This window comes from Micrasema longulum, unplaced genomic scaffold, assembly GCF_059751315.1.
Source record: "Micrasema longulum isolate JH-2025_06_02 unplaced genomic scaffold, ASM5975131v1 h1tg000645l, whole genome shotgun sequence".
In the NCBI taxonomy this organism is placed as follows: domain Eukaryota; kingdom Metazoa; phylum Arthropoda; class Insecta; order Trichoptera; family Brachycentridae; genus Micrasema; species Micrasema longulum.
In genome coordinates, this window is record NW_028277841.1 from 418,488 (window position 1) to 445,343 (window position 26,856).

The window sequence follows — 26,856 nt, forward strand, 5'->3', positions numbered from 1 at the left end:
GAGCGTTTGGGCATGAGTTAGGTGTCATCATTTTTGAGGGCCCAAAGCATGTCAATGTGCATATTAATATTAGTATGTCAATGATTAAACGTCTTATTTGACTTTCCATATTTAAACATACGTGAATTAATAAAAAAAAATGTGCATCGGCCGGGAATCGGAACCGGATCGCCCGCGTGGCAGGCGAGCATTCTACCATTGAACCACCGATGCTCACAAAAAATCATCATTCGATTATTATTGTCTTCAATTTTCAGTACCATTTTTTTACAGCTGAGCAAATATGATAAGTTTGCTCTCAGATCGACATTTTAAATACGCGTCTACAAATAACTTCTTAAAATTATAAAAATATGTTTGTTTTGATGTAACACGAAAGTGTATTCTTAGAAATCAGGAAAAACGTTGAAAATATATTACATTTACGATTGTTTTTTCAAAACACTATATTCGCCCCAAATTGCATTTTGTTTTTTTTTTATTATTTGAAATTTGGTATTAAGACGCATCGATTACCTGCAAAAAATCACCAAAACATGCTAAAAACCGGCTTAAAAAAATATCAAAGTCTTACACTATACCATGGTTTCCCAAACTATGGGTTGCGACCCACCAGTGGGTCTCGAGCGAATATTGAGTGGGCGTAAAATAAACGTTTTAAAACCTTGTGTTCTATTTCCGCCCTTTATATGGTTAGCGGTAAAGCATTATTTTCGTCACGTTTTTGGGCTTCTCCATAGGAGTTTCGTTTGACTTGTTGCTTTAGGCAATAGAACCCCCTTCGTTCTTAGAAGGCTAAACTTCATACAAACACGCGTAGTTACGCACATAATAACACGTTATTCGGAGGATCTAAGTTAAGCTCGTTTTATATGAGTCAGAAATCGCTCTGGTCGTGAAAATACTTAATCGGGAAATATCACATACTACGAATACCGATAAAAATACGTAAAATGGACTCTAAAAATAGAATTGTATTTTCTAAATCAATATAGATATTGTGGACAATTTTTTTCATTCATATTTTTTTAAATTAAATTATTTAATAATACACCTTCACAAAAACGCACCATAATCGATAGTAACGTTAAGATTCATGTTTGTCAACAATATTTGGCTATTTTTTACTATTCGTATGAGCCGTTATTACGAAGAATTTTGAATCTGTGAATTGTATATTATTTGTGCATCTAGGTACTGGGTACTATACAATATTTATAACCTTTTCTTCCGGACATAATACACAAAAATAGTAATGAAATCACTAATATATGTGAATAAACCCGGATGAAATAACACACGACGGTCTCTTCACACAGCGTAGTATTGTAATGGCAAAACGTCACAATTTTAATTGAAATTTGAAAAAACAAAAATGTAATTTCAATTTCAACACGTATCCGGACCAGTTTTTCCATTTTTGTAACAGTTTCATTTGTAAAATTGTTTCAGCAACTGCTTATACCAGATTTTTTGTTCAAGTTCTAAAGAGACTCCAAATAATACAAAACAAAGCGATGAGGGTAATATTAAGATGTGGGAGACGAACAAATGTTAAGAAAATGATTCAACTTCTAGATATCATGACAATTGATCAAAGAATCAAATTCAATGTTGCCAATGAAATAAACAAAATTATTAAAGGAATAGTTCCGAGATATTTTCAAAATAAACTAAAAAATAGTGAGTTCTTTCATGACTATGCAACAAGAGAATCTAAAAATATAAGACTGGAAAAGAAATCAAAAGCAATGTCCCAGAACTGCCTTATGTACAAGGGAATACAACTATTTGAAGAAATGCCAGAAAGCATAAAAAATGAAATTAATGTAAATATATTTAAAATTAAATGTTAAAAGTATATATGTGAAAAATATTAGGTAGTATGTAGTATAAATAGTGAATATAATTAATGAAAATGTACATATGAAACAGTTAATATTATAAATTAGGATATTAAGTGTATAATAGTGATAAATAATGTTAGAATAAGTATAGATGTAAATATTGTGTTGTAAATAAATATTAGACTTTGTTACATAGAACTAAATAAATAAATTTAAAAAATTTAAAAAATTTAAAAAAAATAAAAATATAAAATTTTTTTTTTTAAAAAAGTGGATCAAAACTGTTATTTAAGAAACTGTCTTACAAAGCTGTTTAGTTTTCGAAACGATAACTGTTACTGTTTTTCAATAACCGAAACGCTCATCCCTACTACATTACGAGACACGCGTATCTCCAATCGATTTTCTTTTTCACAATTTTTACCTGAAAGTAGCCATCGAGAAAAAATCTCGTCTAGGGTTCTGGTTCTGTTTCTCACACATAACTCTTTTCTTCATCCTTGCGGATTATAACAAACATCATATAATAAAACAGACGATCTCGAAAAACAATGTATTTTCAAAACTTATTAAAAAATAATTGCATACTTTCGACCAGTTTATCGGAACCGATTATGGTCGGAAGTCGACGAAAATTACAAAATTCATACATTCCTTCATCTAATTTTTACTGTTTTTTTATTACAGCCGATGCTGGGAAGTATAGCCAACAGCCGCAGAAGACCTGCTCTGCATGGAGCCAGCGAAGCAGGACTGGACGTGGAGTATTATCGCTTGAGAAGCTTCAGCGTCAGCGCTCACGGAGCAGTCAGCAACCTCGGAGACTGTCTTCGTAGTCGGAGTATCAGCTCCGTAACCAGTGCTGGATCCAACAGACGGGACAGGTATAGCTCCAGTTATTTCTCGTAGTTTTTTTTCCACCACAACAGGCCAGGAGGCTCAATCAATGAATCGAAGCCGGAAGATCGTCATCGACGGCCTTCCAGGACGGCGTGGCCCGCAAGTGTAAAGAGAGCATCTCGGGTTAAAATATCGACTTAGAGATTATTTCAAACTATTTTTAAATTACCACGCAAGAAATGATAGTCAAATTGTGATTTGATCAATCTCATTTTAATTTAAGACAAAGAACTGGATCTTGTGGATACCTCCGTATTTTTTGGTAAAAAAATTGATTCTAAGCTACAATGGGGTCCACATACTCGTATAGCTAATTTATCGAACAGACTTAGTTCTGTAGTCTACGCTGTCAAAAAGAGTCGACATATTACTAATGTAGAAACAGCTAGATTGGTATACTTCAGCTACTCTCACAGCGCTATGTCTTATGTCTTACGGCATACTGCTGTGGGGAAGTGCTGCAGATGTTGATTCTGTTTTTGTGCTGCAGAAGAGAGCTGTTTGAGCAATTTACAATATTAGTCCCCGAGAATCGCGTAGAGCTATGTTCAAAGAATCAATATATTGACAGGCACGTGTCAATATATCTATGAAAACTTAATAAATGCACATAAATCCGACCTTCTGTCCAATTTAAAATTCTCAACTCACTTTTTGATGCGCCTAAACTACTGAGCTCAATAAAATTAAAAATCCCAAATCCCAACCTTAGACAAAACTTACTTTTTGATACCGATAACCATAGAACTAACTATGGTTTTCATTCCCCTATGCCCAGAATTCTTAGGTCTGCCAACAAACATACCAGTCTTGATTTCTTTGATAACAAGTTGTCTTCTTTCAAACGATCACTGAATCAAATTAAATTATTAACACCTCTCTCCCGCTTCCACACCCACCAAGTCTACTATATACCATTGTGTTTTTCTACTTTCCTTTATAATAATTTTATATGCATAAATATGTCCTAAAAAATGCTCATTAGGCGTATATATAAATAAATAAAATAAAATAAAAATAATTTAGAAGAAACGGAGATTTCCTTAGGTTCAACACTAGAAATAAAGATATGCTAGTTATGCCCACTACTAGACTGCAAAAAATATATAATTCTTTTGCCTCAAACTGCATATGATTCTATAATAAGGTACCTCTTTAAATTCAGGCTTTGCCAACAGAGAAATTTAAAGATTTTGTTTTGATTTTGCACAGCCTGTTTGAAAAGAGCTACTATAGAGTCAAAGAATATTTGCAGGACAAGACAGCTTGGCATTAGATTCGTGATTATTGATTTTAGGTTATTGATTTTAGTTTTTTGATCTCTAAATTGTGTTGTAGATTCTAATTTATTCGTTTGATAGGTTTAATTTACTAATTATTGATTTATATTTTATAGTTATAATTTCATCGACGATTATAAGAGATTCAATGAATCCTATATAAAGAATAATAATAATAATATATCCATTTAAAAAAAAAATTAATTGAGAAAAAACGTTTTGGGTAAAATAAATTTTATTAGTCATAAGTTGTTTTATACATAATTTTGATACAATTAAAATATTTTTTTTAATAATAATAATAAATAAATATATATTGTATTTTATAAAAATACAAAAAAAAACACTTAAACTTCTGTGCTGTACAAAATGCACAACAAAAATAGAGTTTCAAACTCTTACTGATTTTTCAATAAATAATCATGAATTCCATGTTCGAATGAATGAACACCCCGGTCTAGAGGGATTAAGATTTTTTTAAATATTTTAAATATTTTTATCTTTTAAATAAAAAAGTAATACACAAATTATAAAGGAGCAAATAAATTAAATACATAAATATTAACAAAAACATTTGTTCAAATTAATAATTTTAATGAGTAGGTATGTCAGCACATTAATAATAATTTGAATAGTGAATATTAACCAATCAGCAACAACAATATATCGTCAGAACATTTAAATAAAATCGGGTGTGGGTTTCACTAGAAAACATTAAAAAAAAATTGTGGGTGTTTTTTTTAGACATGATAACTTTGAAACTAAACCTCAGAGGGTTTAGAAGATTTTATCAGTTTATAAAGCAAAAAAAAAAAATACACAACGGCATTTATGAAATATTTTTTTCAAATTTTACCATTTAGGGGGTTTAATCTATTGATTAATCTAGTATATTTACTGACGATATTTTAAACATATATTAGAACTCATTTTTGTAGTCAGGATATTAGTTAAAAAATTAAACAATTATGTATAAATATTCTTATTCTGAAAAACAGAGGTCAATTATATATAATGAAAGTAACAGTATGTAAGAACTTACCAACTTTTCATGTCTACTGGTTTCAGGACATGCCCGTCTCTTCGTCAGGACACTCACTACACTAACATGCAAATTCTAAAATGTGTTGCATCTACTAAAAGGTAGTGATTGCATCACCCAACTCTGCATGTAATTAATATATTTATTTGTTATTAATATATATATGCTACAGTGAAGGTGAAAGTGTATTTTAGTATTTGAATGTTCGTGTGGTAAGTGTCTTGACAAAGAAACGGGTACGTCTCAAAACTGGTAGACATAAAAAGTCCGTAAATGGTTATTTACTAACATTAGTTAATCTTGACAAATGGTTCTTCCGCAATATTTAACTTAAAAACGATACATATTTTTATCCATGTAAGTCAATGATAAATTGTTTTTATAAAATAAAAATATTATTTACAATTTTTTCTATTGTATTTAAAACTTAACGATTTAATAATTTGTTCATTACGTATTTCTAATAATTAATGTGCAAAACTATCAATTTTGGCTCAAATTGTTATCCTTGAAGATGAAGTTGAATGGTGCTCTGAGATAATTTATACTCGTCGTTCCTTTGACCGGATTCGGTCCGTCCCAAGACATATTGAAATGCCTGATGAAGTTTACAACAGCCACCTCCAGCTCTAGTTCGGCGAACCTCCGACCGATGCAGGAACGAGAACCGAATCCGAAGTGCATCGCGGAGAATGGGTGTGCATTCTTGTAATATAGCTCGGAGTCAACATTTTCTCTCAGCCAGCGTTCCGGGATAAACTCCAATGGGCGGGCAAACTGCTCTTCTTTCACCGACAGAAACATGTGCACGAAAAATATTTTGGTCTGAAAACAAGAAAAAAAAATTAAAGTAGTAAATGTTGCAATAGAGTTACGGAAGTCAAAGCTTTACAAGGCACATGACCTATGTGTGTGTTTTTAAAAAAAAAAAATATTTGCATTCTTTGCATGATTTGCCAAAGATTTCAATTTTGGGACGAGGTATTTCCAGAAAAAAAGTTCCATTTGTATTTCTTGCCATGGCAGTTTTGAGAAACCTTTGAATAGTTGACACTATTATGAGTTAGCTGACTGTTGTATACACTTCGTGGTGCTTGTTTGAAATGCTGAATAAAATTGAAAATCAAATTCAAATATGCTGGATAAGAGGATATGCTGGTATTGTAGGAAAAGAGAGAGCAGATGAACGAGCAAGAGCCGCAACTTGTAAAAGAATGGCACCGTTCTTCTCAGAATTTCCCACTAGCTTTGCTAAACGCTCTATTAAACAAAATACGCAGCAGCATTGGGAGGATCATTACCGCGCTTCTTCTACGGGTACAATCACTAAAATGTTTTTCCCAACGCTGGCTGATGCAGCAAACTTCCGTCGTCATCAGCAAAGTACTTTTGAAACGACCCAAATTTTTACCGGACACGGAGCTATGAGAAGTTACCTATATAGGCTTAAATTAAGGAATGATGACTATTGTCCATGCGATGGTATTTCTTCACAGAGTATTTCAGTGCCCATTTTTCAGTTTACAACGCCATAATCTTGAAGCAGAATGCAGGAAAGATGGAATATAACAGATGTCCACGCTGTAGTTAAAAGTGGTTATCACGCGCCATTGTTCTTGGACTGTGCAACAATGGTGATTGGACTCATAAAGTTAATAAACCAACATCAGTGATCGAACATCCCATTTTCAAGACAAACAAAAAGTTTTTTCCGAGTACCTTAGCCTTGTACAATGACACGTAAGGCTATTTAATACAGGGGTCCAAATATATGTTTAAAAAAATTGAAAATCCCGCAGCTTGTGAGAAAAGGTATGTAATTCCTCTCTTTGATGCAAAGAACATTAAACCAGCCCACATTCATCAACAGATCTGTGAGGTGTACAGAGAACGTGATAAGTGATTCGATGGTAAGGATGGGTGGTGTTTGTAAGACAGTTGTGATGAGTGGGCGTTTCCTTTTATGAATAAGGCGGGACCCTTTTAAAAAGAGAGAATGCAAACAATATGGCAAGTGCCTATAAAATGCTGGGAATTATGTAAAAAAATAGTTTAAGGTCTAAAGATTTTTTACAATATTTTTTTTTCCTAATATGTACTTGTTTTCTTCAACCCGTTAAATAGAAAATATTTTCTGGATACACCTCATATTTTATTTCAGTTGTAAATAACTCTTCTATAAATCATTTTAATAAATCTTGAACATAATTTTTTTAATATTTTACCGTTTTTGCTTGCATTTGTAATTTTTCATACTTTTGAAATGATTTTTATACTTTTTCATACTTTTTTAGCTTGTATTATGTATATGTAATTTTAACTTTTTAACCTGTATTGGGGTACATATATTTTGTTAATTTTAAAATCTTCTTAATTTTTGTAATTTTTTAACATTTGCACTCTCCTACTCGTTCAACTTGTATATATCCATACATGTAGTTTTTAAACTTTTTTTTTATGTATATATCATTTTGAACTCATTTACATACTTCATCATAATTTCTATTCTGCTTTAGTAAATAATGTTAAAGTTTAGTAATACAAAAATGTCTGTAAATAAATATCGTTATCTGCATGTTCCTAAATGAGTTTTTTACAAAAACTCTTTGGAAATATGTATTATATAAAATTATGGATAACATGTTTCCAATTTAATTTTTTTTTTTAAATCCTTACCATGTAAATTCTAAACCAATAATTTAGCATAAATTTTTTATTGAATTGGGTTGCGGTCCCGCGGCTATTATTGCAGACTCACTGATCAGAGGTCAGAGGTTCGAATCCCACTCTACCCTAACTTGATTCCCATTTTTGATAGGGAGTTATTGACAACCCATTGAAAATGTCCCCAAAATCGAAATACTTAAGTAAATCATAACTACACAAATATTTATTTAAAAAAATAAATTAATTAAACACCGCATACCATTACTTTCACAAAGCGTTCTTGAGGTATTATATTGCAAAAAAAGCGCTATATAAGTTACCCATAACAATACTAACTCCAATGCCATATTTCACCATCTATGGTCGAATGCTGGAATCATTCACTCGGCTAAATTTGTCAATTTTATTTTCCTTACCCCTTTTGGAATGCGATAGCCTGACATCACCGTATCCTTGGTGAGGTCTCTCATGGTCCCCGGAGTGACGGGATATATCCTGGCCGCCTCCTTGATGCACGCTCGGAGATAAGGCATCTGGTTCAAGTTGTCGGCTTTGATAGGCTGAGACTTTGACGGCAGGATGGATAGAATTTCTTCGCGTAACTTCTCTTGTTTTATACTGTTCTTGGCCAAATGGTATAATATGTTGATGAATGCTGTTGAAGTCTGCAATTCAAATATTATTTATAAATTAATAAAATTGATTAAACAAGGTAAGGTGGGAGCCATAGTAAAGGACATTATAAATGCAATTGAACGTAGTTATGCAGAAAGCAGCCAGCCATAGAAAAGCGAAACCGAGATCACCTTTATGAAACGAGTGAATAATCAAATCTACACAGCAGTTGGAATGTTTTTGACTTTGACAAATAATAAACCGTGAATTATTTGTTTTTTTTTTCTATCATAAACAAGAATTTCATTATGTATTTGACCAGTTTTAATGATTTTTAAAGTACCGTCAGATTTTTCTAGTGCTGTGGGTAATTTTGCTAATTGAGAAATGCCGTTTTTGTTATCGACACTATTTTCAGAAGGTGATTATTACAGTTTTTTTGTATGAAAGCGGTTGATGCTTTTTAACCGAACATAGAATTTACCTTACTGCACCCGATAACACCAATTCCTAATTTTTTCAAAATTGTGGACTGGCTGCTTTCTGCATAACTACGTTCAATTGTCCAAAAAAAGGAAACTTAAGACTTTGTCTCCACCATAAATAAATAGCCCCTTTTTTATTGTGTTCTTTCTTTGAATGAAAGCATTATTTTGAATTATTTTTAACAATTGCATTTAGAATGTCAAATTGTTGCAGCATGTCCATTTACTATAGCACCCACTCTAGTCATATGATGAACTCACAAAAACCAAATTATTATTACTAGCAGACAACAGTCGGCTATCGCTGACTGTTACATGCTAGGAAATTCTCTTTTTGTTCATTGTTTACTTTGCCTGTGGCAGCCGCTTAATTTAGACGTGTTCGGCGTGCTCAGCGATTTTCGTCTTGGCGAACCAGAATGCCTCCACTATGACGATTGAGTCTTAGTTTCGACGTCATATCTGTAAACCCATGTTTCAGTAATTCTGCATCGTCGCTGACTTCATTTAGTGACACCTGAGCAACTTCCATTTGCCGCTGTTTTTGTTTGAAATTCAACAATTTTGGAACAAATTTAGCTGTCATGAGTTTCATGCCCAAAACATTCGGAAAAAATTTCATGGCATGAGCCAATCGATATGCCAACATCATCAGCGACTTCTCTGATTGTGATTCGGTGATCGTTCATAACTGTTTCATTCACTTTTTGGAAAAAACCTGGACGTTTTCATCGGTTGTTGATGTGCGGCCACGGCCATCATGGAATCGCTTATACCACTTGTAAACTCTTGTTTTACTCATAGCAGACTCACCATAGGCATTTGTTAACATTTCACACACTTTGTTTCACTTCATTTAATTTTTTATGCAAAATTTGATACAAATTCTTTGATGCATTTTTTTGATCAAACGAAAATTGCCGAGTTCATAAAAACACGTCTAACTTTAGCGGCTGCCACAGAAATAAACATTGAATTAAGCTGAAAATTTCAGCATATTTTAGGGGCATGTATACCAACATAACAAAATAAATAGTTTGACAATCGGACTCTCCACACCCGTGATATTTAAAAAATTCCCATTATAATCTGAACACACCTTATATACTGGATAGTTACTGTATATCTGTTTCATCTCTACTTTTGATACCAGTTTGAAAAGTTCAGGGAGTGTACATTGTTAGTATTAAAATTAGTATTTCAGGTCAACCTTGTCGAGAATTGAGACCACAGGCACGAAGGGAAAATCATTAAATTCTAGACTACGAGGTAGATGAAATTCGTTTACCGTATCTATTCCAGCGAGCATCATATCTGAGACCATTACCACAGCAACTTTAGGGTCAATATCAAGTAGTTTCTCTAATACACTGACTTCCTTATTGCTTCCAATTTGGACACCTGATTCCTTTTTCTGTTTAATTCTCTCCAATGCAGAATTAATATTTGTTTGGGCCAAACTGTAAACCACGATGCAAACAGAATAGAGAAATATCACTTTTTTTACAACTTTAAATTAATAAGGGTCTATGAAATACTGTCGGGTAAACAAAATAATTTTTTGACTACTTGTTAGTGGCATAAAAAATATTTTTACATTTGTTAATTTAAATTCCCACGAAAACGGCTCATTGCATTGACCACGCCCCTAATACATCACAATTTGTGGAAATTTTAAAACTTGTTTTTGACCGTTTAAATTTAAATAGAACATCGCCACGAATCTTAAAATAACAACTATCAAGTCTAAACATGTCGCCTTTTTGTGGAGACATATTTTTTTTAATAATTTTTTTTTTAAAGTTACGTATGAAAACATTTCTTCACAATATCCAAATTGATTTTGGAAATACAATTGATTTTTCCAAATCCATTTTATACATTTTTATCGGTATTCGTGATGTGAAATTTCCCTATTGTTTTAAAAACCTCGAATGCCACTAACCAACAATTTTTCAATACCAAGGTTTTGATATTGTTTTTATATATCTTAATGAAATAAAATCAGAATTTCATAAATATTTTATGCATATTTAAATAATAAATAAAATGTTAAGCTAGGGTTTCCTAGGACAGCGGTGCCCGTATTTTAACGGCCGTAGTGAACGGTGATGCAGTGGACAGCCGTCGTAACGTCGACTAGAGAGTGGTTTCCGAGGTAAACGGTGTTAAATGGTGTTCATAATACCGTTTTCCTAGGAAACCACACTCTAGTCACCGTTACGACGGCTGTCCACTGCATCACCGTTCACTACGGCCGTTAAACTACGGGCACCGCTGTCCTAGGAAACCCTAGCTTTAGTGTGACATTTGCTGTTTTTAGGCAATATTTTGACCTTTGTGGTTTTTAGTGCACACTAAACAAATTGAACCAAAATAAGTATGAATAGCTAAAATGAAAATAGCAGTTTTTCATTAACTTGTATAGTAGTGAAACTCTACATTTTTAGATTTGTAAAAATATTCAGTAAACACTGATAAAAACCAATATAACATCTTTGAACTGTCAAACAAGTGATAGTGGCGCACGTAGTGGAGGAATTTTATTTATACATATGCCCAATGGTCATATTTAAAGACATATGTACACATAGAAAATTATTAAAAAGAAAGTAGAAATACTTATTTATTTATTTAATCCAATATAAAATACAAATACATAGTTAACAAAAATGTGTATACAATAGGTACGGTACATTCAATATATTTTTATTTTTATTTATGGATGTAGCCACTCCACTGGCCCACAGGCACATTCGAGAGTGTCAGTGTATTATTTATAAATACATAATTGTACTTACTTTCACATCAATTGTGTAAAAATTCAAAAGAAATAAAAAAAATTAACTAAATCAATAAAACGAAAAAGGATTTTCAAGAAACTAAAATTATATTCTTATATATGAAACATATTCCTCAGCTTCCTGTCTAGTCTTTTTAGCAATCCATTTATGGACTCTAGCTTTGAAAATATTGTTTTTCATTTTGTTCACCAATATGTCCTTGCTTAAAAAGTTGTATAGCTTAGGGGCCAGAAAAGTATAATGCCTTTGTCCGTAGTTTGTTTTTTTCTTTGGGAGCAGAAGTATTGTCTTTTGTCTTTGCCTAGTGTCGTAAATTTGTTGTCTGTCAGGATTTTGATGGAAATGTCTTAAAATTGTCTTTATGTATATTTGTATTATGTCTATTATTATTTTTTATTATTTGACACTTTATATACATATACAATAAATATACATATAAGGGCGGGTATATTGCCTTAAGGCAATTTCTTCCTACCTACCCAAACCGTTCAGTTTGAGAAAATTATAAATACACGGACATATTGAATCTTACAATTTTATACAAAAATTAAAAGCAAAGATTAACAAAAATAAATATATGTATAAAAAAAATAACACTTTACTATGAAGAGAAGAGAGGGGATGGGAAGGAAAGAAGAAGGATAAAGGAACAATTTAAATATTTAGATAGTGACATTTCAATCTTGACTCTATCGGGCGTCTCTAACATTAGTGGGTAGATTATTCCACAATCGAGCGGCTACTACTGTGAAAGAGGAGGCAAAAAAATTAGAGCGATGAAAGGGTATTAAAAGGGTTCTCTCGTTACTAGAACGAAGAGATAATCCGTGTTGTGAAAGAGGTTGGATGAGCTCTCTCAGATAAACAGGCGAAGTGGGATTATTTAAAATATTGTGAAGAAGTGATAGAATGTGAATGTTTCTTCTATGCCTGATACTGAGCCAGTGTAGTTGCGTGCGATACTCGGTTATGTGGTCAAATTTGCGAAGATTAAAGATATAACGAATACAAATATTCTGCAATCGTTCTAACTTATCAAGCAATTCAGAGTTAGCATCTGGATAACATACATCCGCGTAGTCAAGGAGTGGAAGAAGTAAGCTCTGGACTAATGTTTGCTTAACATTAATTGGCAAGAAACACTAGTACTGGAAATTCTGTAAAAAGTCTGTCTGTAGAAAATTGGTAAGGCTTTTTGTTGGCTACTCTTAGTGAGGCTTTTTGTGCTTTCATTAATGGCTCTAATGTGGTTTTACTTGTTCCTTCCCATCCTATTATTCCGTAACTGATAGTTGATTGTGCTAGAGCATAGTATACATTAACTAAAGTCTTTTTGCTTAGGATGTTTCTAATGTTTTTAAATAAACATATCATTTTTCTTAGTTTGGTTGCTGTCTTATCTATGTGTATGTTCCATCTTGAGTAACTATCAATGTGCGTACCTAGATATTTTGTATGATCAACCTTACAATACACAATGGTATATGGTAGACTTGGAACAAACACACTCCTTTTGTCAACATTCCCCTCTGTTTGTTTTAAATTGCTCTTTTGAGCTTTTGCAGGATCTCACAGTATCGTGCTGCAATAATCGTCTCCCCCTGAGGCAAAAAAATTAGTCAAAATTTTCCCTTTTTGGTCCCAAAATACAGATGCCATGATTTTTTTGGCCGAAATTGAGGTTTTGAATTTTTCGGCAGATGGGGAACTAGTGTGCCGCCATTGTGATGACTGTCTTTTTGTCTCAGGGGTGTAATGAGCCACCCATGTTTCATCACCAGTCACAATGGAGCTCGGAAAATCCTCATCTTCCAATTCAAATCGCTCGAGGAACTCACGAGCGCTAGTGATCCCATTCAATTTGTGCTGCTCTTGGAGAGATTCCTTATTGGCATCTTTCATAGAAATTAACACTACGAGGCAAGTTTTGGTAACTACGAGGGTCGCCGGTGCTCGTTGTGTTCAGGAGACCCCCACTACCAATCATTATTGCCCACTTTCGGAAAAAAAATTCACAGCACGAGAGCCAGTACTGTTACTTTCTGGATATGCCTTGTGTAATATGATTTGTCAATCTCACCCGTATCTATAAAGGTTTCAGCTTTTTAACTTTCCAAAAATTAACAGATGGAATAATTTAAGGAATACGGATTTTCAAACATAGGCAGAATGTTACAGTGTGTAAAGTAATAAGTTTTTCCTCGAGATACTTACTTTATTTGTTCATTGTATAAACGCATAGCCTTCCTGTATGTTGGCGTAGAGATATACTTCCATAGGTTTGGTTGAAAATCTAATTTCTCTCCTATTGCTAATACACTTTGAGAGTTTTGCACAATCTTATAAGGAATGGAATCCAACGGAAGATCGTCAGCGAGACACCCTAGTCTCGTGTCCAGGGCTAAGGAAGCGATAATCTCAAGTGCCCATTTGTTGGTCATGTTCATGATACAGTCTTCAACTCTGTTCTCTGAATTGCGGTTTCTTTTGATCCTGGAAAAAAAACAAATTATAAAAAATTGTAGGCAATTTATATTGGGGACTTAATAAAAATTAGTAAAGAACATATAATTAAATGTATTGTCCATCGCTAGTGACTACATTCTCCCATCATTCTGGTAGAATGCGAATACCATATCGAAAGAACGACTCATCTTTTGAAGTTATCCACGAATCGAGCCATTTTTGTCTTGTCATAAAAACGGAAATGCTGCCTAGCCAGGCCACGCATCATCGATCGGAACAAGCGGTAATCGGAAAGAGCAAAGTCCGGTGAATACGGCAGGTGGAGTAGGGCTTCCCATTTGAGCATTTCTAAGTACATATGTTTAGATTTTAAGTTTACAAAATATCTAGAGTATTTTTTATTTTTTTATTTTATTCTAGTAAAATGGCTACATAGTGCAGAGCCAATTCTTCCATTTAAACATAAATATAAACATAGCCATAAATATAACCATAAACATAAAACAAAATTTTATATTTGTAGCACTTATGGTGATCTTAGCATATCCCGCCATCGCTCAAACAACGGTGAATGGATCCACCCTGCAGTAGCTTGGAGAAGTGCGTTATTAGAGCTTTTCGGGCGTAGCCTCCAGGCTCTTTGGCGAAGTAGGGCAGCGAAGGTGTTTACCCGTCCAGCTGTAAACATTTCGTAGGCACTGCAATACCTAGGCAGTCCGAATAATTGCCTCTATGAATTATTATACGTGACCCTTAATTTATTCCATGCTGCTTGCGTATAATTGTTGCATAGTTCCGCTGTATACATGGACGTCAAATACGAAGTACTTCGTTACTGCACTGAAAGAAGCGTCTCGCTAACATAGAGGCCCTGACATTGATGGCTCTTCTCTGTCTCTCTATGTCCTGATCATCTTTACAATCATCAGTCAGTATGCGCGCCCTAGATACTTGACTTTTGCAATATTAAAAAATCAATACAAAAACTTGTGTAAATCTGTCTGTCTGATGTCACTACCAGCAGGCATGTATTTTTTTTAGCCAGAGGGCTTATTTTGGTAGAATGAAATTTTGTATAAAAGAAAAATATTTGAAATAATTCAAATTAAAATTCAGAAAGTTAGTCCTTCATATATTAATTGTTTTTTTTTTAGTTCGGTGGTATCGCACGCTTATCAAATTAAGATTCCTTCAATTGAGTATTGATTGAAGTTCTATGCGCTAACTGCTACATTCTCGGAATTTTCGGTGTGACCTTCGGTCTATTATTTTAGCAGGTAAAAGCAATCAGGATCCAACAAGCAGTAACTCAATTATGTGTTCACAAAGCGGGCGAACGTTCGACAACAAAGACAATTAGTACTTAATTAATTAAGTATGCTCAATAACAGAAGACCTTAGAATAACTCAGTAAGAAGCATACAAATATTTCAGAAAAATCAGAAAAAACAACTTAATAAAATATTATTTTTTTTCTTCTCTTCCAGGTATTTCAGTTACATTGAAAAATTAAGATTAAATCATTAAGGCTGTAGTCTAGTAAAACGCGCGCAAAATTGGGAAATCATACAATTTTGCTATTTTAAAACGAATGATTTTTTTTAATCGCGCAATAATAAAAAAATAAAAAAAACATGAATTAGATAAAAACAATCATTTTTAAAGGTATTTCTATTAAAAAATATACTTAAAAGTTTAATGTAAATAAAATATATTTACTTTGAAACCGGCAGATTACGCCATTTCAAATTTAGACTTAACTTAGGTATCTGGGATCTCAATAAAGACTAAGTATTAAACTAAAATTTGTGATAATTATTTGAAGATAATAAATGTAACATGAAAGTGGCCACGGCACAATCTTATTTTTTTGTTTTTGAAAAGAAATACAAGCATTTTAAATCACATGCATTTTTGTGACATTTTCCTTTATTTCTACATAAAATTATGCCTTTGGTAATACTTTAAAAAATATATATTTTTTGAAATATTTTAGTTGAAACCTTTTTTTATAGAATTATATTATTATTTTATTTTTTTAAAGAGGATAATTCTGGTTGTAATATTCAATTTAAAACAACATCTTATTAACATTTTTATGACCTTCATACCTGCCCTTCTTGGTAGCGGTATTGGTATTTATTTTATTTTATTGAAATAAACGGCACTTAGTGCCTTTTACATATAAGTTGCATATAATAAAATACATACTGGTAAGTATATATATATTTTTTTAACAAATTTTAGTTCAATACTTAGTCTTTATTGAGATTCCAGTAGCTCAATCACAAATAACTATCGATGTGCTAATAAGCGATGTGATAATAATTTCTCACTGTAGTTGTTTATCGTATTCGCAATGGCAATGGAACATCCGTGATCACCTAATATTAAATGTCAAAATATTTACGTTTCGCGACGTATAATCCCGCTGCGCAATCACATATTTAAATTTCGCCGGTGTAAATATGGAAAATATTCTGAAACTGCTATTTTTTAAATGATTTTTATTATTTATCATGCTTTTTATTGCATTTAGCCGGCGGTTGGTTAACCATGTCAAGAAAAGCAGTCGCCATAGTAATTGTAATTTAATTTTAATTTGTTTGTTTTAGATACTCCCTAACTATTTTGCAAATGCAATATATTTTAGGTATAATTTTTTATAGTAAACGCCGATTTTTCGCCAGTGAACTGTATTTATTTACGAGGAAAACAAAAAACAAACCGACACGAGCGTTTGAGACTACACACGCGTTGACTTATGACTGCGATAACTTAAGCATGTTCATTGTGATCGCTCAAATGCCTAGCATGTTTTTATGCACGTCCATAGTTATTTGTGATTGAGCTACAGATATCTAAATTAAGTCTAAATTTGAAATGGCGTAATCTGCCGGTTTAAAAGTAAATATATTTTAGTTACATAAAACTTTTAAGTATATTTGTTAATAGAAATACCTTTAAAAATTATTGTTTTTATCTAATTTAAGTTTTTTTATTATTGCACAATTAAAAAAAAAAATTGTTTTAAAATAGCAAAATCGTATGATTTCCAAATTTTGCGTGCGTTTTACCAGACTACAGCCTTAACTCTTAAAAGACCATAAAAAAAAAAATTATTTAAAAAAAATTTCGACGTTGGAAATATATTTACAACAGGGTGCTATGAAATTAACTTACTTCTCAACAAACTCCAGAGAGATGACATCCACTGGTTCTATGTACTGTCGGACCATTTTGGGTTGCATCATAATAGTGTTTACTTTGTTCCTGAATTGGTACCAATCATCGCCGTTACTGGAATAAATAAAAAATCAGCAGTTATAATTTTTATGGCACTTGGTGAGAATCAGGAAGTTCATTGCTATGGAAAATTGGATATAAAAAATTATTCATTGCACGCAGTAAAAATTAGAGCATTTAATTACGCAGCGAAGTTTCTTGAAATGCATGAATAAAATCAATAACAAAAAACGATTTAGTGATTAATTAACCTAGCTTACAATATCAATTTTTTTCTATTATTATAATTGTGCAGTCATGTTCATACAATGGTATATGCTTAAAATATATATATTTCAGAATGGGACATCATCATCATCATTTCCCTATACTACCCTGTGGTGCATAGGGAACTTAATTGGTACTCAAATTACAGCATATCTTGATCATTTTTGTTACATAGAAGGTAAGGCGATCGGTACAATGCAAATTAATATCCATTTGGCAATTCTCGACCTGAGTACGGCCCATTGTTTTGCTGCGAACTGTAGCTAACTTAATACCCAATAGTCATAGAATGGTTTTTCTACGTTCGGGCTCCTCTCTGGGTTACGCATTATTACTCTGGGGGTTTTTAGGTAAAGGGCGAGCTCTCTAACATCCTCAAGTTTAACCAGTGGTACCCCGAGGATGCAGCTTCTTTTGTGTTATAAAGCATCACATTCACAACAACAACAACAACAAACCATCACGCCGTTTCCCCGTAAGGGTAGGCAGAGAGGATAGAACGCCACAATACTCTTTCTTTGCCTACAGATCTCGCTTCCTCTACATTCATACATCTTCTCATGCACGCGCATCGATTATTCCGACTTTTGACATGTCCATCTTCAAGTATTTGTTGGATTTGGTCATGCTATGTCTTTCTCGGTCTTCATCTATTCTGCATCCATCAACATTCGCACTGTAAATATTATTAGCCGTTCTTTCGCTGTCCATTCGTTCTACATGTCCAAACAAGCGCAGAGCTCCTTTCTTGATTTTGTCGATAATGCTTGTCTCAGCCCTACATAATGTACGGATATCAACATTTGTGCATCTATCGTACATAGTTTTACCACACATTCGCCTGAGAGAATGCATTTCGACAGCATTCAGCCTTCTTTCATCCCTGTTTTTCCAAGTCCATACTTCGCTCCCATACATCAGGGTCGGGACCAGAACTCCGTTGTGAACTGCTAATTTTGCCTCTTGTGTCACATAGAACGTATATAGGTGTTTCACCATCTGCACTGCAGACCTACGATTGTTAATTTAGGTTACTTATTAAATATGAAAAATTACCTAAGAATCTGCTGACAATTTGTCACGCATGCTTGCAATTCAGTAGAATATTAATTATATGATATAATTTATAACAATTCAGTAGAACATTACTTATATGATATAATTTATAACAATTCAGTAGAACATTAATTATATGATATAATTTATAACAATTCAGTAGAACATTAATTATATGATATAATTTATAACAATTCAGTAGAACATTAATTATATGATATAATTTATAACAATTCAGTAGAACATTAATTATATGATATAATTTATAACAATTCAGTAGAACATTAATTATATGATATAATTTATAACAATTCAGTAGAACATTAATTATATGATATAATTTATAACAATTCAGTAGAACATTACTTATATGATATAATTTATAACAATTCAGTAGAACATTAATTATATGATATAATTTATAACAATTCAGTAGAACATTAATTATATGATATAATTTATAACAATTCAGTAGAACATTACTTATATGATATAATTTATAACAATTCAGTAGAACATTAATTATATGATATAATTTATAACAATTCAGTAGAACATTAATTATATGATATAATTCATAACAATTCAGTAGAACGTTAATTATATGATATCTTTATTTATAAAATTCCTCTGTAAGTGTGATGTCACCAAACTCCTCCTAAACGGCTTAACCAATTTACGTGCGGTTTTCAGAAAAATATAGATTTTCGCGCTGTGCGTGCTCGTAGACATTAAAATCTTCAATCCAATATGTAAAAACGAAGTAAGAAGCATAAATGTTTTATTCATCGATCTACCAGGGTTGCATTCGAGGAGAATGCATTTACAAAAAAATGGAAAGGTGTTGTTTTTTTGTGTATAAAAAATTTTGTTTTTGAATGTTTACAAACAGCATTCGTTTTTTGTGGATCTCAATCAGATTCTTTCCTTAAATTTCTTATAATTTCTATCCATTTATTTCTTTTAACTGGATTTTTGGTAACACTACAATAATATTAAATTCAATACATTTTTAAAAATCGTATTCCCACATAAGTACACCCCTCTGTTGGTGAGAAGACCGAAGTTTGACGTTTGCAAAAAGAATGCCATATTTGAAAAAATATTTATTTTATGTTTTGGGATTCAACCATAAACAAGTAGGTACCTACTTAAATTTGATATTTGAATATTAACAATTTTTGGTATTGGAATTTAATCACAAACAAGTACCTAGGTACTTACTTATCAATAAACAGTATTTTTCCAAGGCAAGCCAACGTTCGGGCAGGACAATGTCTTTGGGGTCAGTAAGTAATTTATTATATTTGAAAATTAATTAAAAAGAAAATCACGGCTAGTAAAAATAAAATAAAAAACATACGATGTGAGAAGTCCTTTAGCATCCTTGAACACTTCCTGTCGCATATTTTCTCGAAAGTAGGTCATACTGGGAAGGATATTTCTAGCAGGATTCACGCTCTCTTGTTTATAAACCTAGAAATAAGATCAACCATACACAATACATATTAAAATCTATTTCAACAGAGACGGAAAACATTTTTGAGAAGGGAAAATGGACGTCTAGGCATTTACGGGGCTTATGACCTGCCATTGGCTGTTCTAAGGCAGTAAATTATAATAATATTAAAAAGTAATTACAGTTTTATCATAATGTGTGCTTTTTCAGTCTTAAAAGTAAACAATGAATATTTATAATACCAAATGTTTGTGGTTTGAATCCCACTCTACCCCAACTTGATTGCCATTTTCTGATAATGAGTTATTTACAACTCGTTGAAAATGCCCCTCAAAATTAAATATTTGGGTGAATCATAAAAACGCAAATATTACTTTGTAAAAAAATAAATATTTCTATTAAAAATTTAATGAAATAAGTATAAAACACCTTTGTTTTAAACTTTTTATTTTTATTTTTTCTATGGACCAGGTTCAAAGCAACACATTTTTTTAAAAAAAGGTATAATTTACTAATGCATTTCTATTTTATTTCTTACTATTTACTCATATTTAGTTTACTTAATATTACTAAACGTATGGAGCTAATAAGTCTAGATTTTTTATCAGGTTCTTTTCAACTATAAATTTTATAGTTTACTATATAGATTTAAGTTAATATTAGGACATTCATAAATAATGTATGTACTGACTTAAAACTAAGTTAATAAATTAAAATATAAATAATACCAAAATCTCTATATCCTAAGTCCTAAGTCATTACTAGTAAAACAAGAAACCAGCTTATGGCCTTCTGCATCGGACAGCAATTTCTCCGACTCCCTCCGACCAATATGGATTAAAAATGCAGTCAACACCTTCCTCAGCCTGGCAATCCCACCACATTTCCACAAATCTGGGATAATATTTTTGATTGATACCTTGTATCTAGTATCTGGATTTGATACCTTGTATCAATCAAAATTGATTTAGTTTTACATATTTATCTATTGACCAACGGGCGCTTTCACCTGAGACCCGGTCTTGTAGCCTACTTAGGTGAAAGCACTCATTAGGCAAAAAAGACATAAGTAAAACTAAAAACCCAAGACTGGTATGATTGATGTACTGTATAGAAATTATATTGTATCTTTATATTTTAAAGTCATATATTTAAACTTAGTGATCGATTGCGGACTCTTGTGAGTACTTTTTATAAGTTATCTTTTATTTTGCCTAAAATCACTCTTAAAATTATTTTTTTTCTTTAGTAGAATCAATAATAAGATATGATATAAAGTCGTGGGGACATTCGACTAAAACTAATATTGAAATGATCCAGGGTCTACAGTATTCTATAGTTAAGCGAATTGTACCTGCAGAGATTTACGAACAAAGAAGTAATAATGATCTCCTGTATAAAACAATCAAAACTCTGCCTGTTCGAGGACTACTGTGGCTTTGCATCATTTTGGAACAATTTAATAGTAATACATTCAAGTTTCCTCTCAAACATAAACATAATACACGCTTCACGTCTAATGATGGCTTGGTAGTACCAAAAGTATGTAATAAATATGGAAATAGAACTCTCAAATATTTGTTTCCTAGAATTTTTTATTTATTACCAAAAGAACTTAAATTTAACTCACATTGTAACAAGAGCAAAATAAGAGAGTGGCTACTCGATCAAGAGTTTATATATGAATAGTAGCTTAGCTGTAAATATTTTAATTTTTCATATATTTTCCTGTATTTAAAAAATAAATTTATATATTATTATTTGTATAAACATGTTTATTCTGATCTTTCCGGCTGTTAATTTTAATCTGTTATTCATTGTTTTTATAAATGTAAATAATATTATTAAGTCAGTATAAATATAATCTTCACCAACAAGCTACAAAAAGTGGCTTGGTGGGATTTTAGTTTTAGTAAAAATATAACAAGTGATTTTTTTTTTAAATTGTAAAAATGTATAATTATGCTATTAAATAAAAATAAAAAATTAAAAAAATTAAAAAAATTTATTTTTTTAAAAAAAGTACATTCACGGAGACCGCCCTTGCATAATATCACGTGCTTGGCAAATTTGACACTTTGTCAAAAATTCGCAAAGCATGATAGAAAAACATACGATGGACTGATATTTACTGTATTATAATTATATTTGTTTACTTAATGCCAGGCAAACGCAATAACCAGTACACCGTGAGGCCGACCAATCTCCACTAGATTTCCTTTTCCAGTATTTTACTCGAGAATAGCGGCCGAATAAATTTTAAATAAATACAAAAGAAAATAATGAATTAATGTAAATATTCGCTAATTTGACTGTGACGAGATGAGGATTCTTGCGCATTGAAACTAATGTTGGTATTATTAAGACAATTCTAATGTGTAAAGGCAAATAGCCACAACTTAACAGACAACCGTTCAATATAACAGGGCTCAATGTTTTCCTATAAGTCCAATATACAGACAGTTTTTGTTGAAATAAATATTTTTATATATTTATTATCAAATACATGCAGTCTTTCCTAAATCTATAGATGTTTTTAGTTTCCCTCAGACTTTCAGACAACTCATTAAACTTTTTTAAGCCTTTATAAAACAGGTTAGGTTGTTTTGAGTTTCAGCCAGGTCTCCTCAGGAAGCCTGAAATTGTCTCCACTCTTCGTAATCAGTAATTTTCTTTGACTACCAAATCTCATAGTTTTCTTATTTGGATCAAATGTGGCACTGAGCCCTCAGGTAGCTCGGTGGCACACAGATTACATATAGTTAAAGTTCTACTTATCAAAATCCGAAAATCTTTCAACAAACCGTTTCTATATCTTCAGGAGACAGTAGGTACACTGCCTCGGGTTGGCCGATGATCCCCCTCAACCTTATGACATTTCCATATTGTTTTTGTACAGTTTCCAGAAACTGATTCACTTCTAATTTGTAATATTCTCCTGTAACAAGCAAACAAATAAAGGCGTGTGGTGTCCCGCAGTAGTGACGCGAACTCCAGACCAGGAGGTCCGATGATCTTATATAGTTTACTTATATAGTTTTATTCCAATCAAAACTATTTACTAAAAAAAAATAGGCAAAAGCACACAGAGTTAAAACTTTGGATACAAAAGTTTAACCACTCTGTCAGCTGGTTCACTCACCCGCAATGGGCTTATATCATTGTAATAATTAATAAAAACAACTTGTATCAGTATTACTATTTACATCCCCTCAATTAATTATATGAAACAGCAAGAATCTCACCAATCTTCGGAAGGAATCTCCAAGTATTTCCAAAGATAGGGATTGGTTTAGGTCCTGGCATATCCTCAAAAGGTTTAGCCTTGTCCCAAGTGGCTCTATCCACATGGCATAAAGGATCAGAACCCTGTATCTTGTCTGATTTCCGAATAGCGGGACACTCCTGTGTCACATTTCCTGATATCTGACCTTCAGGACATGATCGGGTCAGGAATCTATGAATGAATAAAAACAAATGTAAATCATAAACATTAGGTTTAAAAGAAATATTTTTTTAGCTTGGAATGCAAAATGCCTGCATAGTGCAATGATCGAAATTATATCATCATTATGGATAACTTATACAGCGACATTTTAGTAATATAATACCTCAAGGGCGGTTTACAAAGAGACTATATGAATGTCAATTTGAACTTAAAATTGATTATTTAAAAAAAAACACTTATTCATTTATAAATTTGACGATGTCGGTCACGATGAAATCCGGTCACTGGTAAAAATGATAAATAAACAAACAAACAAACCATCACGCCGTTCCCCGTAGGGTTAGAAAGATATATATGATAGGATAGAACGCCACATCACTCTGTCTGTACATACAAACCTCGCTTCCTCTACGTTCATACTCTTGACATGGCCATCTTCTAGTATTCGATGTACTTCATCGTGCCATGTATTTTTCGGTCTTCCTCGTTTTCTGCATCCATCAACATTAGCTTCTTAGATCCTTTTAGCTGTTCTTTCGCTGTCCATTCACTCTACACATCCAAACTAACGCAGCACCCCTTTCTTGATTCTGTCGAAAATGCATGTCTCATCCTTACATAGTTCAAGGATCTAGACATTTGTGCATCTTTCATACATCGTTTTACCACACATTCGCCTGAGAGGCGGCATTTCAACAGCATTCAACCTACATTCATCATTATTTTTCCAATTCCATACTTTGCTGCCATACATTAGGGTTGGCACTAGAACTCCATTGTGAACTGCTAGTTTTGCCTCCTGTGACAAGTGGAATAAAACTATATAGGCATTTTTATTATTATATTTAAAATGCAGTCCACCAAGATATGTCAGTAGAAAAACTCAATTAACTAATGAGACATTTTTAATCAATTGAGATTTTCTACTGACATTTCTTGATGGAAGTACATTTTAGTTACAATAATAAAATTAAGAATCTACCGATTTTTGGTAAAATCTACCAATCTACCGAATTTGATTGAAATTCTACCGATTTTTAAACATTTCCATTTTTTCAATTGAATTTTTTTTACTATTTATTCGTCTCCAATTTAGGCAATACCATAGAATTAACAATAGTCCAGAAGGAGCGTAGAATCATATTAAAATACATCGGACTGTGTCCAAAAAACCCCCCACTTCGACTCACTTTCGCCGCGCGCATGCGTGAAGTCACCGCGTAATGTTGCCAGATCGCGAAAAATATAATCATAACACAAATGTAAGATATTTAAAAAAAGCAATTTGTTAATTTCTCTTAAATTTTAATGTACACATGGAAACATTGATTGACACAACAGAGTTGATAAGTAAAGGGTCATTTAACAGGAGTAATTTATTTCATGAACTTTGAACTTAAAAAATAATACAAATTTTATTTTACATAACACTGATGTTTTTATGTCATGTTAAATAATATTTGATGTTTTAAAGATAATGTCGGTTAAATACCGGTCTTCGGTTTGTTTTTTGTTTACCTCGTAAATAAATACAGTGCACTGGCAAAAATCGGCGTTTACTATAAAAATAATACAATATATTTTGCATTTGCAAAATAGTAAGAAGTATCTAGGTAATACAAAAAAGTTATTACTATTATATACTATTTATAAATGTAAAATGTAATAATGTATAAAGTATCAATGATGTGTATAAACTTAATATATAATCTCTCCTCCTTTCCTTTTTCCTCTTTCCGCTTTTTCCTTTTTTCCATTGAGTAATAGTTTTGATTTAAGGTAATTTATAAACAAATACATTTATTTCTATTTTCATATATTTTTAACTTTTTAATCTTTTTTTTTTCTATTGAATATGTTCTGTAACTTGAATTATAAAAATAAAACTTTTATTTTATTGGTTGGTTGGAAGAAATTGCCATTTGGCAATAAGCCCGCCAATGTATAAATAACATTATGTACAAAAAGTTAAATAAATAAATTAATTAATATGTATGTATAAAATATAATATAAATATGTGTGTGCGAATATATATGTATATATGTGTGTAAACGTTTGGTTATGAATGCATAACAAGTGCCCCGACTCAACACGGATTTTCTAGCGAGTCGGAGCAAATTCACAGACATGGGTCGTTCCTGATTGTGTCGCTATAACTGTGTCTCTTTCCTTAACAAATGTATGTATAATGTAATTAATAAATAAAAATAATAAAAAAACTATGGCGACTGCTTGTCTTGACATTTGGCTTGCCAACCGCCGGCTAAATGAAATAAACAGCGTGATAAATAATAAATAAATAAATATAAATAGCAGTTTTGGAATATTTTACATATTTACACAGGTGAAATTCAAATATGTGATTGCGCAGCAGGATTATACGTCGCGAAATGTAAATATTTTGACATTTAATATTAGGTGTTCACGGATGTTCCATTGTGATCGCGAATCGATAAACAACCATGGTGATAAATTGTTATCACGTCGCTTATTAGCATGTCGATAGTTATTTGTGATTGAGCTACTGGGTAAATAAACAGTACTTATGGCCAGTTGCACAAATTTTTTTAATAATGTTTAATTTCGTCAAAATAGAGAAAAAGAGTTTCTCACGAAAAAGTCAAATAAAACAACTTATTTTGATAAAAACGCAGCAATTATTTATCTTAACGTTTTTTTATGCAACTGACATTTTCAAGACTATTTTTTAAAGTATTTCACTCTTTAGGTCATGTCTATATTTTATATGTAAATGAGATCATGCCTCTAAAATATTTTTGGAACAAATATTCCTCGGGCTTAATGATTACAGATTGATAAATGCATTACGTAAACTTGTTATTCTTTTAATAACAATAATAATGTACTGAAGCGTCGCATATCACCGTCCACTTGCTTGGTTATCAAATAATTCAGCTTAGTTTGAACACTTTTCAGCGCGGATTTAACTAACGAAATAAACATATATCTCAAACACACTGATATCGCAGAGAAAAACAATAATGTTGTTTGTTTATGTTAACTGATTACCTGACATTAACATCTGGACAGTCGTTAGAAAGTGAGAGTTTACCACTCGAGTAAAGTAAACTTTTGACTCCCGTTCTTGCGCTCTGCCTAAACTTTAACATGTTTACAAAAAATAAAACAACACACGCGGCGTAATATGAAACTTATTGATTACGATCACTTAAATCTGCCGTGCAATTTGACACCCATTTGACAGATAACTGCACACACCGCCACTCCCGCTACTAAACGACAAGATTTGTG

General features: G+C 32.2%; 1 protein-coding gene across 2 annotated transcripts; it reads right to left on the bottom strand.

The window, feature by feature from the left end:
* Positions 1-5,511: 5,511 nt before the first annotated feature.
* On the bottom strand, positions 5,512-26,856 carry LOC148279910 (cytochrome P450 CYP12A2-like). Of its 2 annotated transcripts, XM_088229221.1 has the most exons (9): positions 26,614-26,855; positions 23,380-23,591; positions 22,939-23,072; positions 20,039-20,151; positions 17,290-17,406; positions 13,855-14,133; positions 10,125-10,296; positions 8,153-8,401; positions 5,512-5,894 (listed from the first exon to the last, which is right to left on the bottom strand). In XM_088229221.1, the coding sequence occupies exons 1-9, from the start codon at positions 26,712-26,714 to the stop codon at positions 5,553-5,555; spliced, it is 1,719 nt and encodes a 572-aa protein (XP_088085347.1). In that variant the 5' UTR covers positions 26,715-26,855; the 3' UTR covers positions 5,512-5,552. The 2 variants fall into 2 exon arrangements, with proteins under 2 accessions (XP_088085347.1, XP_088085348.1); XM_088229222.1 differs by lacking the exon at positions 17,290-17,406 and having other exon boundaries at positions 26,614-26,856.